Source organism: Musa acuminata, chromosome BXJ2-11 (genome assembly GCF_036884655.1).
Source record: "Musa acuminata AAA Group cultivar baxijiao chromosome BXJ2-11, Cavendish_Baxijiao_AAA, whole genome shotgun sequence".
Classification (NCBI taxonomy): Eukaryota; Viridiplantae; Streptophyta; class Magnoliopsida; order Zingiberales; family Musaceae; genus Musa; species Musa acuminata.
This window is the reverse complement of record NC_088348.1, coordinates 6,135,200-6,150,765: the sequence shown is the minus strand read 5'-3', so window position 1 is coordinate 6,150,765 and position 15,566 is coordinate 6,135,200. Positions and strand designations below refer to the sequence as shown.

General features: G+C 46.4%; 3 protein-coding genes and 1 long non-coding RNA gene across 7 annotated transcripts; 2 read left to right on the top strand and 2 right to left on the bottom strand.

The window, feature by feature from the left end:
* Positions 1-738: 738 nt before the first annotated feature.
* LOC135626378 (uncharacterized) lies at positions 739-3,560 on the bottom strand. 4 transcript variants are annotated; one of them, XR_010492322.1, is made up of 5 exons: positions 3,069-3,560; positions 2,115-2,422; positions 1,759-1,862; positions 1,380-1,455; positions 739-1,061 (listed from the first exon to the last, which is right to left on the bottom strand). It is a non-coding gene; the product is annotated as an uncharacterized LOC135626378 (long non-coding RNA). The 4 variants fall into 4 exon arrangements; XR_010492324.1 differs by having other exon boundaries at positions 1,380-1,438; XR_010492323.1 differs by having other exon boundaries at positions 2,214-2,422.
* A 575-nt stretch (positions 3,561-4,135) lies between these two features.
* LOC135626224 (alcohol dehydrogenase 1-like) lies at positions 4,136-6,360 on the top strand. The gene is made up of 10 exons (XM_065131386.1): positions 4,136-4,289; positions 4,377-4,513; positions 4,692-4,738; positions 4,826-5,151; positions 5,232-5,314; positions 5,402-5,477; positions 5,552-5,613; positions 5,693-5,788; positions 5,879-6,040; positions 6,123-6,360. Exons 1-10 carry the CDS (start codon positions 4,253-4,255, stop codon positions 6,237-6,239), a joined length of 1,143 nt encoding a protein of 380 aa, XP_064987458.1. The 5' UTR covers positions 4,136-4,252; the 3' UTR covers positions 6,240-6,360.
* An 812-nt stretch (positions 6,361-7,172) lies between these two features.
* LOC135626365 (transcription factor RAX2-like) lies at positions 7,173-8,296 on the bottom strand. The gene is made up of 3 exons (XM_065131597.1): positions 8,133-8,296; positions 7,898-8,027; positions 7,173-7,701 (listed from the first exon to the last, which is right to left on the bottom strand). The coding sequence occupies exons 1-3, from the start codon at positions 8,266-8,268 to the stop codon at positions 7,173-7,175; spliced, it is 795 nt and encodes a 264-aa protein (XP_064987669.1). The 5' UTR covers positions 8,269-8,296.
* Positions 8,297-10,683: 2,387 nt separating this feature from the next.
* LOC103970650 (lysM domain receptor-like kinase 3) lies at positions 10,684-12,438 on the top strand. Its single transcript, XM_009384514.3, has one exon. The coding sequence runs from the start codon at positions 10,987-10,989 to the stop codon at positions 12,280-12,282; it is 1,296 nt and encodes a 431-aa protein (XP_009382789.2). The 5' UTR covers positions 10,684-10,986; the 3' UTR covers positions 12,283-12,438.
* Positions 12,439-15,566: the final 3,128 nt, after the last annotated feature.

Sequence of the window (15,566 nt, the reverse complement as noted above, 5' to 3'; positions counted from 1 at the left end):
TATATGATTCTCCCGTTAATAATGTTGTTCATTCAAACTAGTAGGTAAATCTACTAGTACCTAACTAGAATAAAAAATTATGCACAAATCTAAAATATTCAAAACATCCTTGAAATTTTTTGACATCATAATTTGGTTTTTTTTTTAATTTTAACATGTTTATTCTAATAATCAAATGGCCTGTTGGTGTGATTTGATTACCCAGAAGGCTTATGTGTGTCTATTTTTGGATTTATGAGGAGGATACATGTTATGAGCTTAAACTTGGAGGGATAAATATGAAGATATATATATATATATATATATATATATTTAATGGAATACAATTTGAGTTTAGAGGAACACATGGTTGATGAATGATGGGCTTTGTCCTGGATAAACTTTGTCCCAAGCCACCACATAAACCTTGCACTGGAAAGGTGATCAAGCTGATAAAAATTTTAATTGGATCCTCATTAATCCAAAAAAACTTAAATTGTTATAAAAAGATCTGATATATATATTTAACTCTTAACTTACAAGACATTGCACATTATATTTAACAAAACACAGGATGAATAAAAAAACGGAAGGAGACAAATACAAGATTCAAACTGAAGAACTGTTTTGATTGGATTACCCAGCAATATGAAGAACTTGAGTTGTCAAGGAAAAACCCAGCATATATTTAACCACCACATGTAGGGAAAACAATGGATTCATATTTTCAGCCATGAAACTGTGTGAAACAGCAGGAAATATCCAAAACCATGTATTGTATTCAGTAGAAACTGTGAAACAGTTGCAGCATTGAAGCAGCAAGCATGCCGGGAGTGGTCAGCCATGAATGACCACAGAGAAATCATGAACCTAATCAACCACCAAAAACAAGGGCAAATATGTTTTTTGCCCAAATTGATCTAGGCTCCTCTAATTGTTTCATCTCTTCTTCTGTGTAATACATACTCCAGAGTCCCCATCTTCTTCTCTCCTCTAAGGGTACCTCATTCAGTTTCCAGCTGTTATGCCGGGACTGCTTCCGATTGCTTCACTGGCCTTGCTGAGGGACTGAAATCCTGGTGCTGCATTCAAGTCCAACTCAATTAAGTCAGGATGTCCAGGGAGTCAAATTGTGCAAATACGAGTTCAGATCAGAATTCAACTTCAGAACCAAGCAACATAACTATCGTGTGTAGGTTTTTCCTTCAATCAGATTGGACGGTTAACCTAACCACAATTAATTTGCTCAAAACTGTACGAGAGCAAGGTATTTGCAATCTGATAGATGAGAGCATCAGAAGACCATGAGTGTAATGTCATACATTGTCATGATCAGGATATATTTTATTGGAACATTTTCATACAACTTATGTCACTATAGCTCAAGGTTTGCAACTTACCTCTCCAAAATGAACAGACTGACAGCCCATTTGCTTCCTCATAATTCTAAGTCTCTTCACTGTTTCCAAAACCATTCTGTAAGTTAGACTGAATCAGCAAACTACAAAACAGAACAAGTCTTTGACAATGAGAAAAAACTAAGGACAAGATCACCAGAAAAACCATAAGATTGCAACAAAATTGAATGCATGCACTATAACCAGAGTGCAATTGATCTATGGTTATAAATGTATTCTAATGATGATCGAAACACCATGATATCGTTCTCCAGGAGAAATAGGTTCCCTGACCAAAGTAGTCATCCATGAATGATTTCTTCCGTTTAGGTATACTGATAAACAGGTATCAATATCAGTCTGTACTGTGAAGAAGGCATACCGTTCGAGACACATCTCCAACCAGCATCCAGTCCCCATCCTTGTCTTCATAAGTAAGAGAAAACTCAGAAGAACCATCTAACAACTTTGAAACCTTTGCTCCATCTGCCATCATTTACACCAATATAATAAGTAACTCCACCACATCCCAACATACCACAAAAAATACAGATAACTGCTGATTTTATTTCAATTCCTATGCTGCACAATAGGCAGACATCTATAAATTGATTTCCACTATGACATAGAATCTCCCTAATGGAGAACAAGAAATTATCGCTTAGATCTTAAGCTCTGCACTTGCATACATCAGGAAGATTAACTTTATAATGATATAATTACAGATAATGAACTCACGGATAGATGCCAAAGGGCAGGGCCCATAGTAGGCTTCTGAAACATGAGCTCAAGTGCAACTTCAAGAGATAAATGAGAATGATGGGCAATGAGATCCACCTTCCAACATATAGGATCACCATCCTTTTCAATTTACCAAATAATGAATTCCTTGTTTCTTTTCCTTTATTCTCCTGATCATTGCTGCCAATGATGAGGTTGGTCTTCTTGAGGGAATTGGAGGTACTATCTTTGGAATGGTTGAACAATCTGTTCATCCTGAAGGCCCTGATAGGTGGCCATCCCACTGCCACCTGACTGTTCGCTCACTTGAATTTTTTTTTTGAGACATAAAACCCAAAAATATTCAGCAACAAATTTAAAAGTTTATAAACAGCATAAGCTCAGGGATGAGAAAATAAAAGGAATTGCTTTTTCACTCTTGATTCTTTTTATATGTTAATATTTACATCAAGCATCTGAATACATTTCATCACTATTATTTTGCTTTGAGAACATATCACTGTCATGACAATACACGGAAACAAATTAAATGCAGCATTCAAGCAACTTAGCAGACTAACTCAGTACCAAAACCTTTACATCAAAAGCACCGAATAATTTTCGTCACTAATGTTTTCCTTTGAGCTCATATCGTTGTCAAACTAATACAGTAAGACTAAACAAGTCAAATAGGATGTTTCACTTTCTGAGAGAGAAAGGTGTTGATTACAGAAGAAAGCAAAGAAGCAAAAGCGAATAGTGTTCTGTTTCTTTCATCTTTCTTTGATGGAAGCAAATTCTGGTGATCTTATTAGTCAACAAAAAAGTCAGAAACATAAGAGGAGAACAAAAAGGAATCTTCCTATTGCCGACTCCTTTGGCAGTAAAGAAAGCAAAAGGTTAGTAATATGGGAGAACAAGAACCCCATGGTCAAGAGAAAGCAAGAAAGATAGAGAGAATGTAAGGCTCACCTGAGACGGGGAGGAGGGGAGTCAGGGGAGACGGATTCTGCCGCCCGCTTAGTCCCGGCGACACCCAGGTTGGTGCCGGAGGACGAGGAGACCAAGGAAGCGGTTGGGGACATCGGAGAGGCGCGCGACGCCAGCGAGGGGAAGTTCTTGGCGATCAAGATGCGCCAGCACGGCCCCACGGCGCCGGCAGCGGCTTCCCCTTCCTCGCCGCCCCAAGGTCAGCCCTAGCCCCAGCTCCTCCTCATTTCTGACTTCCTCCTCCGTCTCCCCCGCCGCTCCAGCGCTGACTTCCTCCACCATCAAATCCTCCTCCTCCACCGTCGCCGCTGCCGCTTTCCACACCGATTCAGTCGACGCCACGCCTCCGTCGAAGCCGCAAACCCCTCGCGTCGTCCTCTCTCTCTCTCTCTCCGGCGACGGGACACCCTTTCTTGCGTCCGAGTTAAGAGGAGACGGACACAGTTCTGGCTCGCGTCAAGACAACCACCAATCCCCTTCTTTCTATTAGTGGGTCCAGGAGAGTTTATTAGAAGAGCGATTGTGATGAGGAGAAGGGTATTATCTGGACCTGATGTTGGTTTCTGGGCCGGAGTTCGAAATCTCGGGTCTAAGCCCTTTTCTTGGGCCCAAAGATGACCGCTTAGAGCCTTTGATGACCCCAATAACGACATGAAACATATCATTAAGCCCAAAAAAAACAGTTAAACCATCTGAACCACGCGCGGCTCGGTTCGGTTCGGCTCGCCTCATCTGTGGACGATCGCCGAGCAACTTTCTTCTGACTATCGCACGCGAGATTGCTGCATTACCGCCGTCTTTTCTCACGCGATCAGTTGCGAAATGGCCGCGCCGCCATCGTCGCCCGGCCACTCTACGGTGGCGACACGGTCCCAAAGCTCCTCTGGTTCCTTCCACCATCGCCCTGTGCGCGCTTGGCGACACGAGGCGGCACGTGACGCTGCCGCCGCTTCAGCGACGACGCCCCCACACGTCTGCCAAGTGCACCGCAACGGGACGCGCACGACGGATGCCCGCCACCTCATGGATCAAGTTGTTGGAAATCCCACCGCAAGACGATCTACATATCCGAGGACGAGGAGCTATTCACCACTGTCATCAACAGAAGCAGAAGCGAAGTGACATCAAGAAGAAGAGGAAGAAGAGCAGCAGCGACAACAGCAGCGATGGCGAGCACTGCCGGAAGTATCATTCCTTGCAAGGGTACATTAATCAACCTTTCCTAATGCATCTCGATTTCCTTTTTGTCGTTCTTCTTCTTGCTCCAAGGAATTTTGGGGGCACGTGCAGCTGCGGTGGCTTGGGAGGCGGGGAAGCCGCTGGTGATCGAGCAGGTGGAGGTGGCGCCACCCAAGGCCATGGAGGTCAGGGTCAAGATCAAGTACACCTCCCTCTGTCACACCGATGTCTACTTCTGGGAAGCCAAGGCATGCCTTCTCCCTCTCCCCCGCTATCTCATCATCCTGTGCACCGACTCTGCTGTGATCCCATTAGATTCTTGCTAACGATGACAGAATCATGTTCCTCACTTGTTTACTATATGATCGAATAAGATTGTATGATTCTCTTCCTTCATTTTTACCCATCAAAATTTCTTTGAATCAGGGTCAGGCACCACTTTTTCCTCGAATTTTTGGCCACGAGGCATCAGGGTATGTTCATGTTGTGTTTCTTCTTCGCGTGGATTCTAATTTTCCTGCAACAACACCGTGCTTTACGCTATGTTCTTCCACAAATAGGATCGTCGAGAGTGTCGGTGAAGGTGTGACGGATCTGGAAGTCGGAGACCATGTCCTCCCGGTGTTCACAGGAGAATGCAAGGAGTGTGCACACTGCAAGTCTCAAGAAAGCAACATGTGTGACATGCTAAGGATTAACACAGACAGAGGTGTGATGATTGGCGATGGAAACGCCCGGTTCTCTAAGAACGGCAATCCCATTTACCACTTCCTGGGAACCTCCACCTTCAGCGAGTACACAGTCGTCCATGTTGGCTGCCTTACTAAGATCGACAAATCTGCACCTCTTGACAAAGTTTGTGTCCTCAGCTGTGGCATATCGACAGGTATAATCAACACTCTCTTCACCACCACCACCACCCTCTTTGAGATTAGAAATAGAATGTTCCATCCCTTTTCCCCTCAGGGCTCGGAGCCACACTCAATGTTGCCAAGCCTAAAAAAGGTTCAACAGTTGCGATATTTGGATTGGGAGCTGTAGGTCTTGCTGTAAGTCTTACATATATAGAACACTGATGAATCGATTACCATAGATCTACTACTTCTAGAACATTTACTCTGATCTCTGGTTTGTAGGCTGCAGAAGGCGCAAGAATCGCCGGCGCATCCCGAATCATCGGTGTCGACTTAAATCCCAGCAGATTTGAAGTGGGTAAGTTTTAAGTTTTCTTGCCAACATTTGCTTTCTCAACCACTGGATCACCATTTTGGCTTCTTTATGAGCAGCGAAGAAGTTTGGCATCACCGAGTTCGTGAACCCTAAAGATCATGACAGACCAGTGCAGGAGGTTGCATGTTTCTCGAATGTTTGGCCACAAAACCTACAAGATCTGCAGGACTAAACCCAGTTCTTGTTGTCTCGCTTAGGTGATTGCTGAAATGACCAACGGTGGAGTCGACAGGAGCGTGGAGTGCACCGGCAACGTCAAGGCTATGATGTCCGCGTTTGAATGCGTTCATGATGTGCGTGATAGGACTGCGACATGGTTAATTACTACTCTCGAAGGACGAACAGCCATTCTCATTGTCTTCTGGTTGATTCATGCTTGTCAGGGATGGGGTGTTGCTGTGTTGGTGGGGGTTCCCAACAAGGACGACATGTTCATGACGAAGCCGATGAACTTGCTCAACGAGAGGACACTGAGAGGAACCTTCTTCGGGAACTACAAGCCTAGGACAGATCTGCCCTCGGTGGTCGACATGTACATGAAGAAGGTGAGCTCTTTCCTGTCGAATTCTGAAGACGGTCTCATCAGAACGGAGATGAGCTGACGTGTTTCTTTCTTTCCACCTGCAGCAACTGGAAGTGGAGAAGTTCATAACGCACAGAGTTCCATTCTCGGACATCAACAAGGCGTTCGACTACATGTTGAAGGGCGAAAGCCTTCGCTGCCTTATAAGCATGGATGAGTAGATCGAGAACGGAGCAGTGGTTCTACTTAGAACGCCTTGTTACGTACGTGCATGGCGAATAATAAAGCGTACGTGATGTTGTTAGCTACCGAACTGCTGGTTTCTACTGCGCTAATGTTTTTGGTGAGCTTTGCTTGTATTCCGATCAGACTGTTTAAAGATTATATTTCAAATAAAATAATCATTATTAGTATACGATTTGGGATCCTTTTACGTGTCATGTCACGATCGTTAGACTTGGATGTTAGTCAATCAAGATTTTTAAGATTCTAACTCGTGTCTTTGACCACGATACAGAGTCAATCATCGAGAAAAGGACTAAATCTCAAATCCTTAAATTCTTTTTGATCTCTTAATTATTGTTCTTATCTTGTTGGCATCATTGTTCTTTCTCGTTCATTCTTGGAATAGGGGAACTCAAGAACACTGGAAAGCTCCCCACAAAGCTGATCTGTGTTCGCGCTAAACTCCAAAATGTGCAGCATTTATGTGTGGCATCTGAAACATACAGAAATGTGTATCTGTTCTTTTGTTCTTTTGGCGGATGGCAATCACCACAGCAAAGTTCTGATGGAGATAAAGGAAGGCATTCACAGCTTTAAAGCCTCTTCCTACTTTCTTTTCTTAGGGATCTCTACAGCAATGGCACAGGGAGGAAGCTAACTCGATGAAGAAGACTAACGAGTGGTGAAGGTCAATGTTCCCTACTTTGTTTCGATTGTCGATGGTGTCCTTGGAAGACTTGAAGTCACTGACACACTGATGGCAGTCAAGCACGTTAGATTCAGCTCTTGGATGATGAGCCAAGGGGATCTTGTCAGGACCAGACTCACATACAACAATAGGGAAGTGAATCCAAGGAAACCCAACACCATTTTCCAAGCTCCTCTACTGTCAAAGTGATCTTCTCACACCACAAGGGAAGTGTTTCATGTCAATAGCCCCTTCTTGCACCGTCTTTGCCATCCAGATAGACACTACTTGGACAAACAATAGCCTTGATCTCCTCAGAGTTGCATCCTGGTGATCGTTCACCGAGTAGCAGCTTCTCAATCTCCAAGCCTCCATAGAGGGAGTTGTCGAGCACTAGATGCTCTCTTCCTCCGTTACAGATCTGCGTGCTGATTCCATCATCCGAACTGCAGCTCTGCTGGGGACCTCCAAGCATGATACGACCACCACTTTGATGCGCTGGGATTTGAGGAAGAGGGAAGGCAGATGCGGGTGTGGAGTAACTCAAGAGATATGGGGAGATTGGGATGCCTTCTAGGCCTGGTGCTGATGATGAGAATGAAGCCGTGGTCTCCAAGGTCGATGGAAAGAACAATGGCTGCTGCTGATGATGATGAGGCTTTCTGTGTGATGGTGGTAAGCCCAGGAGCTTTTTCTTCAATTTGGTGTTCCAGTAGTTCTTGATGTCATTGTCAGTCCTCCCTGGGAGCTGGGCTGCTATGATGGACCATCTGCACTTGTGATCTTGGCATATGAGAGACAGATTACTTCATGCATGCATACAGAAGATCTTGCTTGGTGTTTTATAGAAGAGATGATGTTCTCTTTTAAGGAGAAGAGAGAGAAGATGGACTACATGTGCTAATATCAAATGGATACATGGGGTTGAACAAGCACAGATATATGTGCAAGAATGGATCAGATCACCTGCTTCCAATGGCAGCAAACAGGCTGCAGATGACCCTATCTTCATCATCAGAGAAATCCCCAAGCTTTAAGTTAGGCCTCAAATAGTTGAGCCATCTCAACCTGCAACTCTTTCCACACCTTCTCAGACCTGTCCTCGTTACCCATGCAACAACCATCACTCCGAGAAGGCAACACAAAAGAGCAACGGATGAGTATAATACAAGTCATCAACCATGATCACTCCTTCCCTTACCAGCTTTCCGAGGGAGAGTGATCCAGTTTCCACCAGTTCCATGCTTCTCTATGTACTCCTTCAGCTGCTTGTCTTCCTCTGGAGACCAAGGACCTTTCTTGACATTTGCCTTGTCACAACATGGAGCCCTCCCCATTTCTCAGACTCTCAACATTGAGCTAGAATGGCCTTAGACCATTGTAACAAGGTAAGGAGACAGATGGATAGATGACACACAAGTATATAAGAGGATGGGAATGATAAACGAGTCAGAATATATGCTTGTCTAGTTTCAATCAAGTCTTCCAGCCTCTTGGCTGCATGCATGTTTTGTGTCAGGAACTCATGGGCTACCATCAATCACCATCTACAAAGAAACTATTCCTGTACTTTTGGAGACCATGCATCTGATCTACCTCTAGCTTGTTTTGGCTCCCTCCCCTTCATCGTATTTCTTCTACAGATTACAAAATATGCAGGTAAATACAGCAATGTTTCAGTTGGATCTCTGGATATGTCTAGTCGAAGAAGTGTCACATCAATCCACTCGATGCAAGTCCCAGCCATAGGGCTGTGTGCAAGATTTGTCACCCCCGGGCATAGATACAACTTAAGAATCGATCGAAGCAGTGGCTGCCATATCCTGTAAGGTGACAAAATCATACACTTCTCACAACACTGGTTGCTTGGTGGCTTCTCTTCAGTGTTAGGTGATGACTCATGCAACAGGAAGTAGAGAGAAGGGACTTATCACTGCTGGCTGCAGAAGGCAGAAAGACTCTTTGTCCAATCTTTGCACTAAAAATTGTGAGTGGTGTACAACATTAGTTAGCAGAAGTACTTGTGCTTCTTAGGATGGTTAAGCACCAAACATGATAGTTTACCTACCAAATGACTGTCACAATAGGAAATGGTGTCTTTTTCCCCATGACAAAAAGAGAAAAGACATGGAACAGATACATGATGACAACATTATGGACACAGACACACAGTGGCCCTGTCGCTCTTGGCTCTGAGGTTTTCATTGTTAGAATCCAAGAAAAAGACAAATTAATATTAGACATGTTGGAAAAATAAAGAAAAAAGAAACACATCATTTCAATTCTAAACCATGTCTCTCTCTATCAATGGCTTATAAGGAGCTGTATGTAGAGTTAATCAACCCACTAATTCGTTTCTGTTGTGAGAGGAAAAATGGCATTTGTAAGGTTCGATGTGTCTTCTGGGTAATGACAAGTACTGTAGACTGCCAACATTTTGCTAAACAGCGCACTCTGCTTGCACTGTTCATGTACGAACATGATCAGTGGTGAGATATGGTGCAGCTACTGCAGGATGGGCAAGGAAAGATTCAAAGAACAGAAGGCTTCATATGTTAGCCTGTGTAGCATAGAAAGACGGCAATCCTTCAAGTTGTCAGGGATGCAGAGGTGGAGGGCTCTGTGATAGATTCTTCAGTGAAACAAAATCCCAAGTGTCTGATAACCATGCAGAAATCATGGAGTACTCTATTTCTTTCTGTTTGTATTCTTTTATCTTGGTTCCCTTTGAGGAAGCACATGCTCAGCCAAGCTAGATCAGTGATACAGTTGATAATTTGGTGGTGGCAGGTGGGAGAATTTTTATTGACTGCAGACTTGCTTGTGAGTTCAGATACAAGCTTGAGATAATAATGAATCAAGCATGCTTCTAAGACTCACTGTTCCTTCTCTTTGATAATAAGCCCTAAAATATAATGTTAAGTAGCTTTCAGTGATGTGATTGCTGAGAGAAGAGCAGCAGTGATCCTGAATTCCAAGAGTCCATAAAAAAACATTCATTTTCTTCTGAACGACACTGAGGACAGTACTTCCATCGGTTCCGGGAAACCAAAGCAGGGAAAGAGCTGCCAGCGAACATAGAAAATAACAAATGGAGACTAAAACCTTAGCAGGACAGAGAGAGAAAGAGATGCAGCAGCAGCAGCAGCAGAATGGTGTTGGGTTCTGCTCCTCATTTCCCTAGAAAGATTGGAGGAGGCAAAGAGTGTCTTGTCAATCTCAGTTGTACATCGATTTGAGCATCTTTGTGTCTCAATGGCTGGGGTGCAACTCCAACAGATTGGAGAGCTTGTGTTTTGTCCGCTTCAAGGAGCAAAAAATCTGGTGTGTTAGATACGACCCCAATGCCAATGCATATGACAGTCTCGATCCAACCTCGTGGATCTACAAACCATGCACCACATCAATTTTGGATAGAGAGAAGATGACAATGGTTCCTAGCAATTGGACTGTTAATCCCAAATGAGCTGCCTGCTTTGGCATTTTTGGTGCATGCCCAATTGGACTGTTATTATCTTTTTGATTAGAAAAGAATCAGTCAACCAATTTTATTTGAATTTTATGCTTAGTAGGCGAAGAGCAAGAACCTTAACACCCATCAGCAATGGAGAAGACGGCCAGCTAAACCTCGAAAGGAGGACGAACTACAAACACATGGGCTGTCCGTGTTCTTCCTGTAACATTATGCTCGGGTGCCAAAGTGTCTGCTGCAGCCACCTGAGAGAAGGAAGCAAATGGTGCATTAGTCTGGCCAAATTCCACAGACAGATGCTGGAAATATACCTAACAATTCGAGCACAGGACCGGTTCTTAAGGATGAATCATTCATAGTATATAGACGAAGAAGAAGAAGAAGTCATACTGAATGTATTTGGCTTTCCTGTGAGCAACCTTTTACTACTAAAACGCCTTGCGAATAATAACAAGGGGTAAAGCGTCACGGAACGTGTTCGGCGCGGCACCCTCGACACATGCCTTTTCCCTCGTCGCGATCACCACTTCTCCGTCGCCGTTACCAAAACTCCCCATCTCCGCGAGTTTTATGATCTAGCTCAATGTGCAAGTCCAGAGCCGCCACCATGGCCTCCCAACCTAGATCCAGGTCCCATTCCAAGTTCTCCGCCGCCACCGCCGCTTCCTCCGGCGAGGTCAGCGCGGGAACCGGTAGCCGTCCCGGCCGCCTGCCCCCTACATCAAACCACTCCGATTCGTCGTCCGGACCTAAACCCTCCTCCTCTGCCTCTTCCTTCGCTGCCTCCTCCTCCTCCTCCGCCCTCAGCCTCGCCTCCCTTCGCGGCGCCCTCCCGGAGGCCCCCGCTGTCTACCACTTCCCGGAGCTCTGCGCCGCCACCAACAACTTCCTCGCCAAGCGCCTCCCCGGCGCCTCCTCCTCCGCCTGGCGCTGCGTTCTCCGTGGTCGGGACGTCGTCGTTATCCAGCGCCCCCTCCGCCGCCACCCCCGCGAGCTCCCCGCCCGCCTCGCCGCCCTTGGCAGGTCCCACCACAGCAGCCTCGTCCGCCTCCTCGGCGCATCCCCCTCCGGTGACCACGTTTACCTGGTCTACGAGTTCGTCCCCGGCGCCAGCCTCGCCGAGTGTCTCCGCAACCCGCGGAACCCCGCGTTCACCCCGCTCTCCTCTTGGGTCTCCCGCGTGCAGGTCGCCACCGACGTCGCCCAGGCCCTGGAATACATCCATCGCCACTCCTCCACCGCCACCGGCGTCCACAACCGGCTCAAGAGCTCAGCCGTCATCATCACCGAGCCGGACCTCCGCGCCAAAATCTGCCACTTCGGCGCCGTGGATCTCGAGGGGGAGGTCCCCGATACCGTGGCCGATGAGGCAGAGGCTATCTCGATCTCCTCGCCGTCAACGAGGAAGGGATCCAGCGAGAAGCAGAAACAGAAAGAGGGAGCGCGGGATTACATGGCCCCGGAGCTTCTGGCCGAGGGGGTCGTCTCGCGGCGGTCGGACGTGTTCGCTTTCGGGGTGGTGCTCCTCGAGCTCTTCTCAGGCGAGGAGCCGCTCAAGTACCGATACGACAAGGACCGGAAATTCTTCGAAGTGGTCTCCCTCATCGAAACGGCGCGGGAGGCGGTGGCGGGGGAGGGGGAGGAGCGGCTGGGGAGGGTGAGACGGTGGGTGGACGGCAGGCTGCGGGACTCGTTCCCGGTGGGGGCGGCGGAGAAGCTGATCCGGGTGGCGCTGCGGTGCGTGGAGGCCGATGCGGCGGCGCGGCCGGACATGACGTGGGCTGCCGGCAAGGTCTCCAAGATTTACCTTGAATCCAAGGTATGGGCGGGGAAGGTCAGCGTTCCGACCGGCTTTTCCGTATCCACGGCTCCGCGGTAAACCTCCGCACCCGCCGCGGCGCGAGCGATGTGACGGAACTGCCCCCTCGAAGAATTACTTCACACCACTGTATCCTTTTTGTCTTTTGTGCATATGGAGACAACTGATTTGGCTTTTTCTACCGCAAACAAACAATAACACATCAATTAGAATCGATGTGATGCGATTTGTTGCCTAATAATGCCGGCGCGAAATTTAAAGACACGTGGACTACACGAGACACCGGTGAGGTCTACATTCTTCTTCTTGGGTCTCTCGCGTGGATCTTCCCATGTGACGTGGATCCATCTATGGGGGGGACAAATAAAGTGATGATGGTAACTAATGTGCATAAATTACGAAGGTGAGGGTACCAAAGTCAACCGTGATTTATCACGCAAGTTCTTTCTCTACGTACAGTCAAATCATAAACCACTTATTTGGACTTCCATCGTTTTGACCCAATCTCTCCTGGAAGTCAACCTTCAGCTTCCGAGTTTTAATTGAACTCTATTTGGAGGGTGATGGCCTAATCTTAATTAGCCATAAAATATGCGAAACATTTGTCATGGTTGGGCCATCTAACTCTATCATGGTGGCCCGATGTATCTAAGCCCAAGTCAAGGTGAGATCTTTGACCCATAGGATTACGTTTGACTTCCCATAGACAGCCTGCAGAAGGCAAAGTAAACAAAAAAAGTCCTTCTCTAATATCTTGAAATTAGCAATGTTCTTGATTTCTCTTCTTCTGTGCATTTTCATTCAGCAGCTGAGGATAAGAGGTCTGTTGAATCCCGACTGCAACCTTAAATTAAACCTTGCGGAGAGAAGAAGAAGAAGGGCTTCTTGTTAATCTGAAGATGGCCACAGTGGTAAGACGAAGGATACATGCATGCATGTCGTCTCCTTCCAAAGCCACCGATGACTGAACCCCGGTGGAGCAGCCATCATCAGTCAGTCCTCTCCCAGAATCTTGTTACTCCATTGTAATCAGCCGATCCAGAGAGAGACTATATATGCGCAGGGCGGCACTGCCTGCGTTATAGCTTCGCAATGCAGGTGCATATCTTATTGGAGTAGCCTCGACATTAAGCTTAGACGTAATCCATGTAGAAGAAGAAACAACAGGACTGCGAAGACTATTCAACCGAGCTGCCCGCAAGTATCTGTGCATCGCCCTCATGAACGATGCAGTCCTTCACATAGAAGCAGCATGCATGAGGACAAAGCCACACACGTCCTTCGCGGTACTCGGAGCAATAAGATGACACTTGAACTGTAGCAAAAGGACACGCTGATGAACTGTGGAACAAGCAAAATTTGCTCGACATCTGCATGCATACATGCACGCATGCATGCATGCAAGCATGCAAATCCATGCAAGAGATGGGGTGCGGTGGAATGCATCTGCAGGAGACAAATAAGCTGTCCTCAAACATCCAGTGCCATCAATCACCAAGGAAAAGATGCTGGAACTCCTCCAACCCAAGGCCTCAGAATACATAGGCACAAACTTTTGAGTCCCCCTAACCTCTGCAAACCTAGGCCAAGAATATATGTTGTTCATAGGATACTGATCCATCTTCTCAGCCCCAGAAACAGGGAAGTGTCTTTTAGATGGGAAGTATGCACATACATAAGTATGATGGTGCTCACCTTGATATCTTATGCTTCTGTGAGCTTTGATAGCTCAACCGAGAAGCCTATGGTGTCAAAGGAACAGAAGATATTACAGCTGAACATTCTTTTCTTTCACTGCTACAGCATAGTTTTGGTGATTTAGGAAGTACTCGTATATCAATTATGTGTTTGTTTGGTAGTTAAATGATAGAAGGACGCATTGGGAACCCATCATCCATGGAACCCTAGAAGATGAGGAACATGCATGGGATGATAAGCGTCTAAAACAATGGCAGAAACAGTAGGATTCAAGTGTAAAGTGAAAGAAGGGAACATATACAGAGAGAGAGAGAGAGAGATGGTGGTGGGTTGTTCACGTGTCTACTACTTTCTTCGAGATTCTCGGCCAAGTTACCCTGGCAGAATAGAATCTTTGCTTTGGTTAGAGCACAGAAAGAGGCCATTGTTGAATGAGGGCAATGCAGTATGATTGTCTGAAAAAGAAGGTACGGCCCTGCAGAAGCTTGCCCACTCAATAACCCATCATCCAAGAACCCACCTCAATGTGTGGCCTCTGTGCCATTGCCGCACCTCTCTCTCGCTTTCTTTTCCTTCCGTCTTTTTAATGGCCACAGAGAGAGAGAAAGAGAGAGAGAGAGAGAGAGAGAGAGATGCAAATGCATCTTGCTGGGACACAGCATCACAGTGAATATATTACACGCGGGCTTGTCTTCGTCGTCCTCCATCCGTGTCTCCATATGGGTAACATCTAATTCCATATGGCCTAATCACGAGGATGAATCACCATCACCTATTTGCGATGCTAATAATCTTACGAGACCAAATAGCATGTCTATCTTTTTGCCTTCGCTCGTCTCGAATATGGATGGATGGATGTGTGTGGATGACAAATGGCACTTGAAATAGAATCAACAAAGGGATTTTTTTCCACCTTCTTTTTCTCCTTTCTCTCTGCTAGTTTAGTGAGTGAGTCCCATCACTCATTTCAAGTACCGGAGCTTGACTTCATCCGCATGGCTACATGCGTAGGTCTTCGGAGCGGAATCCAAATCAAGTTGCCATACCCCTCATAATTTCCTTCAACCTAAGGTTTGACACCTACACAACATCTCTACATATCTCATCTTAAATTGCACAAGGAATCGAGATTTCAGAGCTAAATTAATTAGCAACCAAGGTGAAGTCCGACGTCTCACACTAACGTTCATACCCGGGGGCCCCCACAGCGGGGCGCCGTCAGCATAAGATCTCGGCCGTCCAATCGTTGGGTGGGGAGATGGAAATAAAAGCCGAAACAAGTACACAGCAAACAGGCCACTTCCATCCCAGCCGTCCAATCAAGATGTGGCCTGTGGGCCCACATTAATTGGATGGTCAGGACGATAGCGTTCCCCCTTCTGCCAACCTATCTTTTCCCCCATCCCTTCTCCGCTCATTTAATACCCACTCCTTAACGCATGGTGACTGCTCGGACATGGATCCTCCAGCCGGTGCAGTGCGTAACAGGAAGTTAACTGGGTTCATCGAGCCTCCTCGGGCCGCGAGTCTGCGACCGGCGACGCAGCGGACGAGGCATGGAAGTCACTGTAGCAGGTCTCGGAGTCGGTGCGGACCTGGAGGGCTCGAATACAGATCATTGAACCTCTTCCTAATCTGTACGGGCC

Excerpts from the sequence above, each read along its gene's own strand:
- LOC135626224 (XM_065131386.1), top strand. The coding sequence starts at position 4,253 with ATGGCGAGCACTGCCGGAAGTATCATTCCTTGCAAGG. Across the intron at positions 5,789-5,878 it reads CGTTTGAATGCGTTCATGAT|GGATGGGGTGTTGCTGTGTT; the intron begins GTGCGTGATAGG and ends CATGCTTGTCAG. Across the intron at positions 6,041-6,122 it reads TCGACATGTACATGAAGAAG|CAACTGGAAGTGGAGAAGTT; the intron begins GTGAGCTCTTTC and ends TTCCACCTGCAG.
- LOC135626365 (XM_065131597.1), bottom strand. The coding sequence starts at position 8,268 with ATGGGGAGGGCTCCATGTTGTGACAAGGCAAATGTCAAGAAAGGTCCT. Across the intron at positions 8,028-8,132 it reads CACTCTCCCTCGGAAAGCTG|GTCTGAGAAGGTGTGGAAAG; the intron begins GTAAGGGAAGGA and ends TAACGAGGACAG. Across the intron at positions 7,702-7,897 it reads TTTGCTGCCATTGGAAGCAG|ATGGTCCATCATAGCAGCCC; the intron begins GTGATCTGATCC and ends TCACAAGTGCAG.
- LOC103970650 (XM_009384514.3), top strand. The coding sequence starts at position 10,987 with ATGTGCAAGTCCAGAGCCGCCACCATGGCCTCCCAACCTAGATCCAGG.